At 35.6% G+C, this 19,250-nt stretch overlaps 1 protein-coding gene across 1 annotated transcript in view; it reads right to left on the bottom strand.

Annotated features, from left to right (window-relative positions):
* Window positions 1-19,250, bottom strand: part of LOC111624760 — a 107,762-nt gene that overhangs the window by 13,813 nt on the left and 74,699 nt on the right. The window contains exons 7-8 of the mRNA XM_023367699.1: window positions 10,544-10,690; window positions 10,041-10,178 (exon numbers count right to left, since the gene is read on the bottom strand). Of these exons, the coding sequence (XP_023223467.1) occupies window positions 10,041-10,178; window positions 10,544-10,690 (285 nt within the window). The remainder of the gene's footprint in view (window positions 1-10,040; window positions 10,179-10,543; window positions 10,691-19,250) is intronic.

Raw genomic sequence — 19,250 nt, 5'->3', positions numbered from 1 at the left:
ATAGGCGTGCTTGTCGCAAAAACCAATTGCTACGTAATTCAAAGTGTCACCAATCTTTAGATTGCACTAATAAGTAAGTACAATTTTATCATATGTTTTGCAAATTCATTTCCCTAATTGTAATAATATTTTAAACCGTTTGATTTTTGTATTAAAGTTTTTTTAATTGATTGATGATTGATTCAATCAACTAATTTGTTGATTGTTTGATTGTATTAACTTTAGATATTGAAAATTAAATAAATTACATTATGTTAATTTCAGCGTACAGAAAGAAACGTTGCTGTTGTTCCAGCAAAGATCTTATTTTCACTTTACCGAGTGCCTAGTAGGTAATTCAAAGATTACCTAGATAATCTGCAGGTTACCTAGGTAATTTGAGAAATGGAATAATTTTCGCAGTTTTAACGGACCACCCTAGTTAATCTGCAGATTAGCTAGGTAATGTGCACATTAACGGATTTCGAGCTTTAGCGGTAACGTATACATATAATCGAGATGGGTTGATAATATTAATAATAATAAGAGTACAGCCCAAACAATTAGGAGTTGAAAGTTGAAATTTGGTACATAGAGTACGTCACGAGAACGCATACTAAGAAGAGATTTTTCGAAATTCCTCCCCACAGGGGGAGAGAGACAGAATTAAGGCTTAACACTTTCATCAACAATGGAAGTGTTAAGCCCAATAGTAAATGCTAAATGCTGATAAGACGACATATACAGTACTGAGAGCAAAAATGTTTCACAAGACACCTAATGTTTCATAAACAATGGAAGTGTTACTTAACAATGAAAGTGTTAACTAACAATGGAGGTGTCAACAATGGAAGTGTTACGTAACAATGGAATTGTTAAGAGAAAGCGACGTGCAAGATGCAGATGCAGTTTTTTTCGTTTTCGCGTGAAATCGAACATATTTTTAGACCCATCTAAAAATTCTTTAATTAGTCCGAAAACGGGGAGATCCAATTCTTGCATTTTGTGAAAACAGGTAAGGTTGACTATAACATAATCTTAATCTTTGCTATGGTTACTTTTGCTCGAGCAATGCCAGGCCTAACTGCTAGTATTTCTAATAATTACAATCTGTTGAATAATTCGTTATTGTTTTATTACTACCTAATATTCAAATAAATCTTAATTAAAAAAAATGCTAGAAAAAAAAAATCAAAAGTTTGTAAGCGAAAAATAGCATAAATACCATGAATTTCCTACCTGTGAAAACGTTAAAATTCTTCATGAATAAAAGTTAAATACGTGGTTTTTATCTAATATATAATCGAGACTGGTTGATGATAATAATAATAATAATAATAATAATAATAAGCGCAGAGCCCAAACGGTTAGGAGTTGAAAATTGAAATTTAGTACACAGATAGGGTACGTCATGAAAACGCACACTAAGAAGGGATTTTTCGAAATTCCCCCCGGGGGGAGAGAGACAGGATTAAAACTTCTATATACATTATGGATACGAGCCCAAACAGTTAGGAGTTGAAAGTTGAAATTTGGTACACAGTTAGGGTACGTTAAGAGAACGCACACTAAGAAGGGATTTTTCGAAATTCCTCCCCACGGGGGAGAGGGACAGGATTAAGGCTTAACACTTCCATCAACAATGGAAGTGTTAAGTAACAATGGAAGTGCTAAGTAACAATGGAAGTGTTAAGTAACAATGGAAGTGTTAAGTAACAATGGAAGTGTTAAGTAACAATGGAAGTGTCAACAATGGAAATACTACGTAACAATGGAATTGTTAAGAGAAAGCGACGTGCAATACGCAGATGCAGTTTTTTTCGTTTTTGCGGGAAATCGAACATATTTTTAGACCCATCTAAAAATTCTCTAATTAGTCTGGAAACAAGGGGACCCAATTCTTGCATTCTGTGAAAACGGGTAAGGTTGACTGTAACGTAATAATCTTTATCTTAGTTATCGTTACTTTTGCCCGAGCAACGCCGGGCCCACCTGCTAGTAATAATATATTTTGGAAAATAGCATCAAATACATTTTATGTGTTCAGTCAATGCATACAACTATTTATTTAAACTATGACTATTTATATAATATTTATATAATTAACGAAGACGGTAATTACTTTCTAATTGTCATTATTTAAGTACTTTATTTTAGAAATTCGCTTCATTATCAACTACACTCAATATTTAACTTTTTTCTTAAAATTGTATTCGTGTTTTTATCGTGACAAAACATACCATTTGAAAAAGTATAATTTTAAGATTAATTATTATATACTACAGTCTAAATGACGAAATTTATGTTAAGAATATCTCTTTATGATAAGTTAAAATAATAAGCAAAGTTGAGAAAATTATCATCTAATAAGCAAAGTTGAGAAAATTATCATCTAATAAGCAAAGTTGAGAAAATACAGTAGAAATAGCGGCCTTTGCCGCAATGGACGATGACGTAACTAGGGGTAACTTTTTGTTGTCTTCCAATCAAGCTCTTGTCAACATCGAGCTTGAAGCTATAAGTGCAGTGGTAAGTGCGGCGGGTTACGCTAGATCTAAGTACTGGTACATCCTAGAAAGGTTAAAGGATCTCTATTTCCTGACACAACTTTACAGGCCTCGGAAAAATGTACGATAATCCAGCCGTCATTACCATTCTGTGGCCGGGTTTGCCGTATTTTTAGGCAGCATGCACTCTTCCTGCCAGTGTCGCCGCGGCCAAACCTTAGAAGAGTGTTATGCAATGACAGAGATCCTTTGTCTGTGCTAGAGCGGTCTGGAGTGTATTCCATCCCATTGGAAAGTACAACATCTGGTACTCATACCCAGTATATCGGAGCGACATCCAGAGTGTCTTGCCGCATCTCCGAACACAAACAATCTATTAGTACGGGTAGATGCGACACTGAGTTGGCAAGTTTGGTGTTGCAACACTAATACACTCCGATGCGGGACCGGGTGGGGATACTCAAACAGTGTGATAGCAGAAACATCTTGTATATATGGGAGGTGCTGTTTACCAGCGTGCTAAATCCATTCAACACCCCCACGCTGGATGTGCCTTCGTTGTCGGTCAACTTATACAACAGATTAAAACAACCTCGCTAGCTCCGCATTCTCGCAAAATAATCTATTGCTCATGCGCGTCGGCACTGAGCGCGCATTTTTTAAATTCTCCGTTTTAGTTCTATTTCGATTTTATTCCAATGCTGGTTTGTTGTTGCTATAATTTGAATTTTAAGGATATTAACTGTTCTTTTAACCTGAAGAAGACGAAAATAGTATCGTTGAAAGCGCTTGTTGTTTGTAGCCATAGATGTTGGTTATTAACGCCTAGATCAGTGTTTTTCAACCTGTGGGTCGCGACCCCCTGGGGGTCGCGAAACCTTACACGGGGGGTCGTGGGTAAAAGAAAAAGACAAGTGTTTGTAAGTCCTACACTATATTAAAAAAACTACAATTTCAGCGAGAAAGATTTATCTGTTTATTATACAGTACAGTTGGTTTTTTGATTGACATTTAGGTCTGAATGATTGGTTTCGCCAGGGAGGGGCCAGAAAATGATAGCCGAAAAAGTGCTGAGCTGACTTGTAAAAAAAGTAATAAGTAGAAAAGTGGAAGTTAAAAACTGTCATCCTAAAAAAAATGAAAAAAAAGGTCAACAACACTCCGAACCCAATGTTCTTATGAGAGGGGTCGCCAGAACTTTTTAACTTGTGAAGGGGTCGCGTATTCAAAAAGGTTGAAAAACACTGGCCTAGATGATAATTTTCTCAACTTTGCTTATCCATTATTCGGCGTGAAGTCAAATAATACTTTTCACTGTTAAAATAATAATTTTAAAAAAGTATATTTCCAGAAATAAACTTTTTTAGGGCTTTTTTAAAAAATATTCTGTTGATTTAGTAGATAAACAAAAAAATAGATTAAGTAATACTATTCATTTGATTAATAAAAAAATTCTAAATATTTCAAGAATCCTTTGGAAATTGCAGGAGTTGTTTATAGATTGTCGTGTAAATGTGCAGCCAAAAAATATTCTATAGGTGAAACTGGAAGAAAACTGGAAACTCGAATGAAGAAACATGACGTGGCAATTAGACTTAAAAGAAGTGAATCTCCATGGCATCAACATTGTAACATTACAAATTGTATAATTGATAGAAATAATATTAAAATAATGTATAAAACGAAAAATATTGTAAAAACACGTATTATCGAGCATTACTGCATCAGTAGTAGTGGTTTGGGCAGCTTTGATCACAAAATTAATTTCAGATGTAAATTAAATTAAAATTGCACATAAAAATTTGTTGAATAAAATTATTTCAGATCACAAAATTAATTTTTTAATGAATTTCCTAAATAAATTTAAGTGGCACTAATCACAAAATTAATTTTTTAAACACGAAAGTAATTTTTACTCAAAGAAAATAATCCGAATGTTGAGAATATTCAAGTAAATTTTTAAAATATAAAAGAATTAAATGTTTTAATATCAAATGAAATTAAAACACAATAATTGTATGAAATAATATAACACATAAACGATTTTTTTACACGAATACGTCAAACAAGTTTTATTTTATTTAAGCTTTTCCAGATTTTTCATTCACTTTATATAAAACATGACATATTCCTGGTCTAATTTCTAATGCTTTATAAATTAAGATTACAAATAATTTGTCGAGTAATAGTTTTATTAGCAATACTAGAATTAATTATTTTCTTAATGAATATTTGTCTTAATATTCACGTACATGACAGTTTGAAATAATATAACACTGAAATTATTTTGAAAAAATTTTTATTTTTACGTTATAGTTTATTTAAGTGTGAGGATCCGAATTCGGATGTGTTTATATCATCTCATCATAATATCACATTGTAGTTCTACCTTCATTCCACGGTGTCATACGATCACAGTACAGCTATACTTTTGTTTAATAACTGTCAACTTTTACAACTGGGAGCTAAACATCTGCTAAGTTCTCAGGCGTAATAACGACGCTTTCTCAGCACCTTTCGACCTAATAGCGCGATTTTAACAATTCAACATTAGACACGACAANTCTACCTTCATTCCACGGTGTCATAAGATCACAGTACAGCTATACTTTTGTTTAATAACTGTCAACTTTTACAACTGGGAGCTAAACATCTGCTAAGTTCTCAGGCGTAATAACGACGCTTTCTCAGCACCTTTCGACCTAATAGCGCGATTTTAACAATTCAACATTAGACACGACAACAAAGTGAGTCAGTCGTCGCCAGTTCTTCCTTGGGATTACGTCTACGAAAAATCTGTGCTTCTTGGGATACATACCTCTTCGTTTGTGACAAATATCCAAAGAATCGTGTAATATCAAGAATCGCCTAATATCAAAGAAAACGAACTATTGGATTATTGGACTTCCCGACCTTTCTGTCTTACCGACTGGGATCCCGATCAAGCTCTCAAACAAGGTAACTATCGACACGCGAACTTCTGTAAACTATCTCTCTCAAAACGGGAAGAAACGTAATATCTTAATGTCTTAATATCGTAATATCTTAATATCTTAATACTATTATATACTAAAGCGAGCATTGTATCTAATAGCAGCCCTAATGTATCTAACAGCAGCACTAATGTATATCCTATCGTTACCCATTAAACAGTTGTTACGTTAAAAAAACGTCTGAGTAAATCACTTCCGGTGCGTTGTCTCTCCTTCTATCTCGACTCTGATCGCTCCGTTACGCGACCGCTCGCGTGACCTAAATAACGCGGCTTCCGTGTCCATCGAGATGCGGTGGTGTCATCCTGACAGGGCACCAAAGAGGTGCCGACCCGTCGGTCACAAAGTATTTCCACTTTTTCTTTCAGTTTATCTAAACCAAGACATTTCAGATATAATAATTTCAAATCAAATGATCAGTAATAATAATTTTAGTACTTAGAAAACTTCTCAATTCATTTCATTATTTTAGTTTTCATAAAATANAAATAAAAATAATTCATTATACGTTGTGAAATAATTTAATAACTTTCGTAAATTACTATGTTTAATCCAATAATTTATTATCCGATGTTTTTCATCTATAAAAATTAATCCATTAATTTTTTTTCTAGTAAAATGGACTTGCCATTTATCTTTTGCCTATAATTGATACATTTTAACAGAATCTATATAAATGTCTATTACAGCTTCTATGGTAAACTGTCGGTAAATAATTTCATGCTGTTTCACTTGAAATGCTTTAAAATCTATTAAATCGCATTCTGTAATTTTATATAAATAAAACTTAGTATTAGTATTATTTTATATTTAATAACAAAATAACAAATAGATTTCATACATAAATAGTTTTTACTAACCATATTGAATGTTTATTAATATAGCAAACATCTTGTCTTCCTATTTTTGATATTATAACACAATTATATTCAATTATTTCATCCATTATATCAAATTGTTAATGTGAAATTTGTATAAATATAATTCTTAAAATTTATATTTTGGAAACGAGACTAGTTCTGTAACGGTCATTTGTAACGGTCATTTTTGTATCAGTGTTTCATTCCGCATTAAACGTTATTTTTTGCAAAACCGCAGTACCTTCATATTATTACAGTCCATTAAAGATCGACAAACACGAAGAAAAGCGAATTGTTTAACGAATAAGTTGTAGAAACGAAAATCGGTCGTTAAGTAAGAAGTGGCTGTACAATATAAATGAACTAAATGACCAATTTTGTATCTTTACGTGCTGATATTTAGCATGGTGACGTAAAGTAAGTGATGATAATTTTATCGAGCTTGATTTAAAATATATATAAAAATGGACATGTATGTCCCTATATTTCACTTTTCTGCCAAAACTACACATCGCACATGAATGGTGTTTGTATGTGGTAGTAGCCCCAAATCTCCATTCGTGCACCAGTGGGGTTGCGTCTCGATAGCTATAAGGGTGCGGAAGATATGGGACTGAAAGTGGTTGAAAGTGGCTTTCTATTTCGAATGTTTTGTTCGAATTTGTTCGAATTAAATTCGAACATAAAATTCGAATATTGGTTCGATTACATTCGTTCCAGAAACGTTGAAAATAGTTCGTTTGACTTGACGTGAACAGGAGACGTTCAAAAATAAAATCGGGACCAGGTCTCTAATTAGTCTGGAAACGGAGAACCTTATTCTTGCATTCGGTAAAAACGGGTAAGATTGGCTATAATGTAATTATCTTAATTAATCTTCACTATCGTTACTTTTTGTCCACAAATAAAAACTCAGCGAAGTGGGTCCTTGCAGCTAGTATATATATATAAATGGACGTGTGTGTCCCTATATTTCATTTTTCCGCCAAAACTACACATCGCACATGAATGGTGTTTGTATGTGGTGGTAGCCCCAAGTCTCCATTCGTGCACTATAGTGGTTGTGTCTCGATAGCTATAAGGGTGCGGGAGATATGGGACTAAAAGTGGTTGAAAGTGGTTTTTTATTTCGAATTTTAAAATGTTCGAACCGTTTTAAATTCGAATTTCTTACTGATACGTGCCCAGCAGCACCACGTAATTAGAAACAGAAGAGAAGCATACGAGACGTTTGTAAAATCGTTGTAGCAAGAATGCTACATGCCATCCGTACTCAACCATGTTCAACCTCTACATTTTTTCAATCATCTTGAAGGCGGTCGTTTTCAACATTTCTGTAACTAAATAAACTCATTTTTGTCTACATTTCTGTAATGTTGTTTCATATCCTTTACAGTGAGAAAATGTTTGCATATCTTGCTAAATTGAAATTTTTTCGGTTATTATTTTAGCACTTGAAACGAACATGCATCAAATGCATACACTCTTGGAATGCTGGAAAGATCTATTTTTGCTCCTGAACAGATACAGTGGTGCCTCGTATAACGTACTTAATCCGTTCCAGGTACACGTCCGATAAGTGAAAAGTCCGTTATACGAAACGCATTTTCCCATAGAAATATATGTTAAAACATATAATTCGTTCCGCAACATAAAATAACCGTACTGTACCATAAAAAAATGAAAATGGAGCAGTCACCAATTATGTCGGGTAATCAGGTGTTGTGAGGAAGAGATGGGGAACACTTCACACATTCATATAGATACAGACTTTTTACATATTGCAGCAGGTCTCTTTTTATTGTTTTTTAATCGGAGTCAGATTCAGAAGAAGCTACCAGAGCTTGCAGGGTCAACTCCTCTTGTTCCATCCTTTGTTTTTTGCCTGCTGGCTTTTTAAAAAACATGTCCAAGGTGGTCTGTTTCTCTTTCTTTTTCAACACCTGTCGGAAATGACGGGCAAGGGTGTCATTGTAGAGATCATTGATCCTGTTGGTCTCAGCTCTGTTTGGATAATGAGTGTTGGTAAACTCCTGAACCTCTCCCCATTCGACAAGGAAGTTTTTGTCAACTTTCACTCCTGATGATATCTTGCTTTGTTTCAATTGAAATCACCTTTCTGTTTTTTAGAAGCCATGATTTGCACAACACTTGAATAAATGTAAATACCCTGCAGTGAGGTGATGTACGCAATAAACAAAAGAGCAAGCCAGCGGGAGCTCTGTACTTCAGATATACTAATACTATTGATATACAGTATTCTAATAATACTAACCTATTATAAAAATAGCAGATTGCCATTGGCAACGGCAAAAGAGTGAAAACATCATTCGCACTTGTTCGCAGAAAGTTTGTTGTTCACCTCACGTAACTGCAGAATGGAAAGTCCGTTGTTCGCAGCCAGTCCGTTGCTCGAGTCACGTAACGGCCAAACAGAAAGTCCGTTGTTCGCAGCGTCCGTTATTCGAGGCGTACGTTATACGAGGCACCACTGTATTTAAGTGGACTACCATATATTTTCAAATATAGTATGTACAGTGGAACCTCGGTATACGACCTTAATCCGTTCCTGGTGTTTGGACTTATACCGAATAGGACGTATACCGAACCAAGCTTTTCCATAAGAAGTAATGTAAAAATGATTAATCCGTTCTCATGTAAAAAAATGGCTGGCTTTAAACACCTCGCTTTCCTGGCTAGTTCCTGGTTGATTTTTCACGAGATCAGCATGTATCTTTTTAGCTTTCTCGCAAATAATTTTTTCCGATAAGCTGTCGCCAGCACACTATTTTTCAGTTATCCAAAGCAAAAGCAATTTCTCGACATGATCTAATGTCTTCGATCTCTGTTTAGAAATTGATTTAACCCCTTTCGCAACGTTAGCAGATTTAATAATGTCTTTATTTTTCACGATTGTCGATATCATCGTTCTCGGAATACAAAATGCAACAGTTAAATCTCGAACACGCGTGTCACCTTCATATTTCTCAATCTCTTTTTTCAGTTCCATTGTGATTCTAGTCATTTTTTTATTTTTCTGTTGCCTTTTTGCAATTCATGATTAATAAGAATAATAAAATTTTACTTAAAAATTAACATCAAAACAAATTTAACGAAGTTATAAACTGCACCGCGAACGTCTAGTCTGGTGTTTTTTTTTTAACTCTTTCCACCCTGTGGACACTAAGAGGGCCTCTTTTTGCAAGCCCATTATGGGTTCGGCCAGGCTCACAATGGGGTTTGCCGGGTGGTGAGAGAAGGGGCGCGACATATCTGAACAGACCACCCCCGAAAAATTCCTGGGGTTTTTTCGACCCGTATAGATTCGAACCCGGGTTCCCCTGAACGGTAGACTGCCATCCGGCCGCTATAGTCTGGTGTAGTACACCGATAGTGCAACTTGTTCATAGATGGCGCGTATAATTGAATTAAGTCGTATACCGAGCAAAATTTGTTTCGTCTAAACAGGACGTATTCCGAATTGGACGTATTCTAAAGCAGACGNCTTGTTCATAGATGGCGCGTATAATTGAATTAAGTCGTATACCGAGCAAAATTTGTTTCGTCTAAACAGGACGTATTCCGAATTGGACGTATTCTAAAGCAGACGTATACCGAGGTTCCACTGTACGTGTATGTAAGAAAGTATATAATTAACATTACTTTTATAAATAATTTCTAAGAGTTAAAAATCTACTCACGGACACAATTATTATCATCTGCTTTGAAACCTTTCAAACAATCTGTGCATCGAAAAAATGGTTCTTCTTTAGAAAATTCGCATACTCTATTGATTTCAGAGCAGCTCTTATATCCTGCTTCGTTTTTTTCACAATAATCTAATCAGAAATAATCAAAACTTGTAAATGTTGTAGCAATAAATGTAAAAATATAAAATTTAAAATATCAAAAAGTTAAGTGACTTCATAATCGTTTATTTGCCAATAGTCTAACATCATTATGTATTAATTACAATGAAATACTTCTTTTTATAAATTTTTTGTAGTTAATAATAATAAAATTTAAAAAATAATCACTGCATTTTAAAAGTAAAAAGTCATTTCTATTGCTACATTATTTAAATAAGCTATAACTTAATATTATTTATCATAATGTAATTTATATTATAATATCATTGTTATTTCTAATTTGATATTTAAAATGTTTTCACAGTTATTATTTTCAAACAGATTTTGTTTCTCACCAATGCAATGGTTATCATCATCTCCACTCTCTTTAAATCCTGGCAAGCACTGATCACACTTAAAATATGGATCTCTTGTAGTAGGAATACATGTCTTATTTTCTTTTCTGCATTTATCAATTACAGTCTGATTACTTTTGCAGAGATCTAAAAAGTTATAATGAATTCAGTAATATTTAAATATAAACTGAAGTTAGAAAAAAATTTTACTTTTACAAATATGCCAAAAATATTTATTGATTATGAATTATTACTACTAAATTACCTATTTTAATTTATAACGGTACAGTATAATAATTTTCACTCTAAAAATATAACGAGAACATAGTTCACCTCTACCTATAGATAAATTCGCCATCAATAAAAGAATTAAATATTTTTATGAAATTTATTATCTATTTTTAAATAAATGCATATATGAATGTTTTTCAAAATAACTAATTTCAAATGCAAATGTCGTTACTTGCTATTCAAAACATGAAAAATTTTATCGCGAAAAGTAAATAAAGAAAAATTTGATTAAAAATCACAAAATTAAAANCGAGACATAACGCCTTGGACAGAAAGTGTCCTATAGTCCAAAGGATTAAAGCAATTACAATTAAAGTGTTACATGTGACGATATATAACGATATAGCAGCGCACATAATTGTCACCTTTTGAGGAATAAGAACTTGTAATGGAGTCAATGTCCGACCGTTATTTTATGTTTTTGGGCGTTATTTTTAGTTAGTTATTTTCTTTTCGGGGGAGTCTTTTATATTTAAGGACAAACTCCTAAGCACATATGACAAAGTCAAAAAAAGCAGACTTAGTTTGCATCAGTGACTGAGCCTGTAACGCAAAGTCATGTAAATTAGGACCGTGCAGAGCTGCACTAAACATTGGATAAAAGACGGCACATCCAATACAGCCGTGTGATGTAGCTACTGGTGACGAACTCTGTAGACATGTCTCTGAGAAGCTATTAGCGTAAGCTAATAGCTTCTCAGAGACATACTTTGATGTAATACTTTGATGTATGTCTCTTTTTAACATTGCTGTGTATACTTTTACGAGCGTGCTAGTATAAGTCAGGCTGAATTGGATTGAGCCGTATAACGCCGACGCGGACGCGAGTTTGTGAGCTCTTAGATAATCGCGAAGTTTTTCAAGAATTACGTATCTTTACTTAAGTGTGTAGTATCTTTGGATTCGTATTGAGGTGTAGAATTTGATGATGTCATCAGTTTCAGTGTGGGGTTGAGATTACTGCAGCTGCGAAGGTTCGAACTAGCGCAAGTTCGTAGACCGGTCATCCGGACATTGGTGGCCGATCTTCCGGAACTGAAAGTAAACGTTTATTGTACTCTCGGTGGTGAGTACTGTATGAGAATTTTGAGGTCGTAGGACCCGAATTAAGTGAGGTTTAGTGACTTTTTATACCCAGTATGGGCGGGTTTTGGAGGGCTGTATCGGACCCAATTTTAGTGATTTTTTAAATTTGAAAGTACCATCTGAAAAAGGATGTTTTCAGCATAGACATTAAAAAATTTGGGAAAGATCTCTCCATTAGTTATTAATATAGAACGATTTTAGTTTTTGAAAATTTTGCCTCACTGGAAAAATTTTCAACTTTTAACGGTAGTTGTCATAGCTACGGCCGGGTTCTCATAGCGACAATATTCAACATTTGCCGCGGGCGGGAATCTCAAGGCCTCGCTGAAGAAAGGAAGAGTCTGATTTTTTACTCGCTTGTTCTGGGAAAGTGACTGCTTACCTTCTTGTGGCGAGGCCCGCTATTTGGTGGTATGGCTTCTAAGCCACCATCAGCGGGAACACGGGCGGCGCTAACCCGTGTTTCCGAAGAAGAGGAGGTGGATGGGCTCGAGTCCGAGCAAGAGGGATTATTCCCTTCCCTTGCAAGTCAGAGGGAGGAGGGGCAGGATGCAACAGTCATCACTGCTAAGCAGTTTGAAGCTGAACTGCTACAATATTTGAAAGCTAATTCCGGATCGAAGATCGGTTCGAAGGACCACATCTCGCAGTTTATGGGAAAGGTTTCGAGGAAAATAGATTTATTGTCTGGGAGAGATGATATCTACAAAATGGTATCCAGTATAAAGGATAAACTGGATGAAATTAGCAGTAAAGGGGTAAGAAAAGATGGAAGATCTTTTGCTCAGGTAGTGGCAAGTGTTCCATTGGTAAATAAGAAGATGGTTGAACCACGAGAAGTTGTTATTGTGCAACCTATTGAGGCTGTCGAAGACGCAGAACAGACTAAGAAGATAATAAAGGATAACATTAAGCCCCATCTTTTGAAGATTGGGGTTAAAGGTTTAAAAAAAATTAAGGAATGGTGCAGTGGCAATTGAGCTTGATAAGAATGAAGACAAAGAAACACTACAGAAGGCAGTGGAGATGATCCTTGGCATGATAGCGAAGGAGCCAAAGAAAAGATTACCGAAGGTGATCATCCACGCAGTGCCCAAGGATATAGACAAAATGGAACTGTCGAAGTATATATATGAACAGAATGATGGTATATCAGACCTCTATAAACAGCTGGAACAAATTAACCAAGATTTTACGATTAGGTTTGCCTTGGGAAGAAGGGACAGATCTACTGCCAGTTGAGTGGTAGACGTGAAGCCTAACACACGGAATAGATTATTAAGAATAAAAAAGTTAAATGTGCAGTGGGTGAGGTGCCCAGTTGAGAATTTTGTACCAATAGTACAATGCTTCAATTGCTGTAAAATGGGTCATTTTGCCCGTGAATGTAAACAAGAGACCCCCACCTGCAGTCAATGTGGGCAGGGACATAGGTATAAGGATTGTCCTAACAGGAATACGATAAGAATGTGTACAAATTGCAAAAATGAAAATAAAACAGATACGAGACATAACGCCTTGGACAGAAAGTGTCCTATAGTCCAAAGGATTAAAGCAATTACAATAAGTAGAACAGATTATGGAAATGAGAATTATTGAGAGAAGAAAAGAGATCACTGTAGTTCAAGCGGATCTGCAAAAGGCGGTAGCGGCGACCTCAGAGATGAATAAATGGCTGGAGAAAGCTGAGATTGCATTAATTCAAGAGCCATATTCGGTTAAAGGCAAGGTGGCAAGTTTAAGTAGGAGGCTTCGAGTCATTCAGGCTGAGGCAGAGAGGCCTTTGGCAACAGTGGTTGTCTCTAATTCCAATATTGATATCCTTTTTCATAAGGATATAAGTAATCATAAATGTGCATGTTGTGAGATAATCGTTTTTGATCAGAGGATTATAATTGTGAGTATATATTGCCCGTTCGGAAAAGAGATGGCCGACACCTATAACAGCATTGAAAGGATAATGCAAAAGTTTACAGGATAGGCCATTATTATAGGAGGGGACTTTAATGTCCACTCTCCAGTCTGGGTAGACCCATTGCAGGATACTGAGGCCGATGAATTCCTAGATTTTTTAGCAGTGCGTGAGCGGCATGTGGTTAATGATCCAGCATCGCCTTCAACGTTTGTTGAACCTAGAGGATAAAGTTGAATCGACTTAACGATGTGTAATAGTAAAGGTCTAAAATAGATAGTTGAATGGGAGGTTAAGGCGGAAAGCTGTCTCAGTGACCATTCGCCGATAAGTTTTAAGATTGAACTCCCAAAGGTTGGAGAGAGAATTGAAGGGAAGAAATTTGATATTAACAGAGCGGACTGGGCAAAGTTTTTGGCCCGGTGTATTAATGAACTCAGTGAACTAATAAATAGGAATTGCTTGGAAAAGGAGGAGGTACATGCTAATATAGATAGTGCCATTTAGAAGATTAATGAGATATGTGAGGACTGTATACCACTGAAGAGACAGGGAGGCATTTGGTTCCGTGGTGGAATGCGGATCTTATCTTCTTGAGGAGGAACAATAACAGGTTAAGAAGGAGGTTTCAGCATTGCTGGGATCAGAAGGAAAAGGAAAGGAGGAAAAGGGCGTATCTAAGATTTGAGAAGCATTATAAGCAAAAGATTAAGGATTATAAGTTAAATTCTTGGAAAGCTTATTGCAAGGAAAATTCAAGTGATCCATGGAGTTTTATATTTAAGCTCAGTACAGGAAAGATAAAATCTAAGACAATAACTACAACAGTCAAGACCCAATGTTGGTACACTAATTCGATGCAGGAAGCAATTTCTTACCTTTTGGATCAATTATTTCCAGAAGATAGCAGGACTATTGATAACGAGGGACATAGGAAAATCAGACAAGTGGTAGAGGAGGTATATGAAGAGAGGGAAGACCCTCTTTTTACAGCTGAAGAAGTTAAAGAGAGTATAGATAACATAAAAGCAAATAAGGCCCCAGGAGATGATGGCATTGTGATTCAAATAGTAAGGAAAATGTGGGAGGTCTGTCCAGAGTTACTCCTCAAGATGTAATCAATGTCTAAGGCATGGAGTATTTCCTGAAAGATGGAAGAGGGCAAGAATAGGATAATCCCAAAACCTGGAAAAACGGATTTCACAGACACTGGAAGTTATAGGCCGATAAACCTGTTGCCCGTAATGGGTAAGGTCTTAGATGACCTAATGATTAAAAGAATAATGTGGCATTGGGAGCATGGTAATAAAATTGAAGAGGTTCAGTTTGGGTTTCGGGCCCAAAGGTCGACAGAGAACGCAATAAATAAAGTTGTGATAGATATAAGAGAAGTTGTGCAGGGAGCCAAATATGCAGTAGCTATAAGCTTAGACATTAAAGATGCTTTTGACACTGCGTGGTGGGAAATGATTCTCCACCACTTAAGGACTAACAATTGTCCAATGAATCTATATTATCTTGTAAAAGATTACTTTAAAGAGTGAAAAGCGAAGTATAATTCTAATTATTTAAGTGTAGAGAAGGTACTAGAAAGATGGTGCCGGCAGGGAAGTCCGGGCCCAGTTTTTGGATACTTCAATTTGATAGTATAATAAGGAAAATATTGAGGAGAGGACTTCGATGCACGGCATATGCCGATGATATAATGATAATTTGCTCTGGGCATTCTTGTAGAAACATGGAGATGGAGTGTGGAAGCTTACTGAAAGATGTAGATCAGTGGGGTAAAGAGGCCAAGTTGGTATTTAATCCACAAAAGACAAAAATCATGATATTCCAAAGGACTTTACCTCGGCTTTGCAGAAGAGGCCGCCAATTATAAGGATGAGGAATGAGAAGATTGAGGTGGTGAATAACATGAAATGCCTGGGTGTAATTATCGATAACAGGTTCAGCTGGAATATGCATGTAAAGCAGTTTAAAAAAAATGTAACATAATTTTTAATAAGTTGGCCCAGGTTGCTTGTCGGACCTGGGGGCTCAAGTCAGAAGCAATGGAAGCTATATACGATGGTATGTTTATACCAATAATAACTTATGCAGCTTCGGTGTGGAGTGATAAGGTCAGAAATACAAATCAGATGAGGTGAGATTGAAGTGCCTTAGGCAGGCTCAAAGGACTGCTCTTTTGAAGCTTACAAGGTGTTTTAAGACTACATCTACGGAGGCTCTTATGGTGTTGGCGGGAAAAGCGCCTCTTGAATTAATAATAGAGTAAAGAGCTCAGAGGTATTGGCTAAAGAAAGGCGATGAGGATAACAGGATCGATATTCCAATTGATCTAAATAATTATAAACGAGATATCTTAGTAAAGGAACTGCCTCACCCAGCTGAAAGTGTAGGGGTAAGGCTGCTGGCTAATAACCTAATTAAGACTGATATATATACGGACGGCTCTAGGTCTGATCCAGGTACTGGGGCAGCTTTCGTAGTTTATGAGCACAATGAAGACAAAGTGACAAAGTTACATTGGAAGCATATTGCTCCAATTTTCAAGCTGAGTTATTGGCCATAGACAAAGCTGTTGAATGGTGTATAAACATGAACGGAAAGAAGGTGTCTGTATTAATACAGATAGTCGCAGTGCTCTCCAGGCTCTTACTAACCGTAAATGTAAACATCAGCAGGTCTTTAGTATTCAGACAAAACTCAGAGAACATGGTCTAATAGAGAAGTTTTATTTTAAATGGGCCAGAGCACATGTCGGTATATATGGGAATGAACTAGCCGATTTTCTGGCCAAAGAAGCAGCCACTGGTAATGAAAAAGTGTTTAACACAATTCCACAGTCCTGGGGAAAAGAGGAATTAAACAGAAAAATTATAGAAAATGGCAACAGATTTGGACAAATAGTATAAAAGGGAGAAAAACCTTCGACTTACTCCCGAATATTGATAAAAGACTCTCCCATCTTAAGTGGTTTGGGAGAGAGCGTGAACTTATGATTTGTCTTTCGGGACACGATGGCCTTGGAAAATATAGGAGTAGGTTTCATTTGGATGAACAAAATGATTTTGTATGTGACTTTGGACCATCTTATTTATGATTGCTTGGAATGGACATCTGAAATACATTATCTCGAAATGGTTCTATTAAAAGAAGGGTTACGCTGGTCCTGTGGTGTGTACCAATTAATCAGGAACAAACAGACGTATAGGCAGCTGGTTACTTTTTTAAGAAGATTATACAGAGCAAAGTAGCTCTGGTTAAATTGTAATTAATTTTCCTCAGCAAGTTGCTCAGTGGTTTTTTTATGTTTTGTATAATTGTGTTTAAAGTATAAGTAATTGTAAAGAATATTGTATCTAAGCCCCGTTATGCGAAAGCGGTGCGGGGAAAGATTGATCCCCATTAGGAGAAATTATGATTCCCATTAAATGTATGAATAAGTGTACGTTTGTATATATGTTACCGCTAAAGCTCGAAATCCGTTAATGTGTACATTACCTAGCTAATCTGCACATTAACTAGGGTGATCCGTTAAAGCTGCGAAAATTGTTCAATTTCTCAAATTACCTAGGTAATTTTCAGAGTATCTAGGTAATCTGCACATTAACGGCTTCCGTATCGTTAAAGTTCAAAAGTTTGTTTCTTTCACTTCCTTTCCCTACTCTTCCTTTTTAAGTAGATAAATTTAAATCCTAGAATGCAAGCAAGCACCGAATTGGTAAGTAAAATCAAGAAAAGATTCTTCGCAAACCTCTTTAGCGAAGATTTAAAATATAATACGTAGTGTTTTAATAACAAACCAAAGTATGATTCCATAATTGAAGATGTAAAGCAAATAAAAGTTTCCAAGAAGAAAGAATCATCTCGAGATTATCAAATAATTCAAAGGTGTGATGTGTTGACTGTACGAGGCTGTGAAAAACTCATTGAGCCGTTGTCAGATGCGCGAGAAAGGTTTGAAAAAGTTTGTCCATGCCGGAGAATTGTTTGACATTCGATAAAAACTGAAGAAGACCTTGAAAAATTAGAAGATTCACAAGAGACTGTGATTATGAGATCACAGTCAAATCTTACTCAAGAGGACATTCCGTTATCCCCCGCTTCTACAGAATCACCTATAGAAATACAAGAATTTACCGATAGTAATCTTAAACTGCCTTCTATACCGTTGATTGATGATGCAGTCACGAAGAATATTCAGTTACCCTGCACCTCCAAGGAATCGCCTCTGCAAGTTGAAGAAGTCATCACTGAGTTACTCTCAACTTCAGCAGAATCGCCATCACAGTTTCGTACGGAGCCTGTAAAGAGCACTATACAAGACATAGTCTGTATTGTTTGCTCAAAAGCAGCATCAAGTGCTCACAAGTGTAAATCGTGTAATATGTTTGTTCACGCAGTTTGTGGTGAAGTAGATCCTAAAGAGGAAGGGTATGGTAAGAATGTATTGTGCATCATCTGTAAAAAGAATATGGATCAGAAAATACAGCGTGATGAAGCCAAGAAATGTTTAGAAAAGCAAGCAAAGAAAATGTTAGCAGTTTCTAATGCAAAGCACCCAAACGTCGATGAAGGTTTCGCTGTGAGAATTAAAGTACCCGAAGAAGACAGAGCAAAAACTGATGCACGTTCAATTTTAGCTGTGGTTCTTAGTAAAACAGAGGATGGCTTTTATAAACTTGATACTAAAACAGGTATTTTAAAACAATTGTATGCAAAATCTGAATTCAGTGTTTGCAAAGAGAGATTTTTAACGAAAGAAGATGGATGTCCCTGCTGTAGAAATATCTTTACGTCAAACAGCAATAAAACAATCCCTTGGTACTGGGCAGGGTTTCAGAAAATGTGACTGCAAATCTAAATGTACCACAAATAGGCGTGCTTGTCGCAAAAACCAATTGCTACGTAATTCAAAGTGTCACCAATCTTTAGATTGCACTAATAAGTAAGTACAATTTTATCATATGTTTTGCAAATTCATTTCCCTAATTGTAGTAATATTTTAAACCGTTTGATTTTTGTATTAAAGTTTTTTTAATTGATTGATGATTGATTCAATCAACTAATTTGTTGATTGTATTAACTTGATTCTTTAGATATTGAAAATTAAATAAATAACATTATGTTAATTTAAGCGTACAGAAACGTTGCTGTTGTTCCAGCAAAAATCTTATTTTCACTTTACCGAGTGCCTAGTAGGTAATTTGCAGATTACCTAGATAATCTGAACATTACCTAGGTAATTTGAGAAATGGAATAATTTTCGCAGCTTTAACGGATCACCCTAGTTAATCTGCAGATTAGCTAGGTAATGCGCACATTAACGGATTTCGAGCTTTAGCGGTAACATATATACTGTTTAAACAGTATACACGATTGTGATTTGTGAACTATTAAATAATAAATAAA

This window comes from Centruroides sculpturatus, unplaced genomic scaffold (assembly GCF_000671375.1).
Source record: "Centruroides sculpturatus isolate CEXI.00-Female unplaced genomic scaffold, Cexi_2.0 scaffold197, whole genome shotgun sequence".
In the NCBI taxonomy this organism is placed as follows: domain Eukaryota; kingdom Metazoa; phylum Arthropoda; class Arachnida; order Scorpiones; family Buthidae; genus Centruroides; species Centruroides sculpturatus.
Note: the sequence above shows the minus strand (reverse complement) of the source record. Positions and strands in the feature narration are given on the sequence as shown.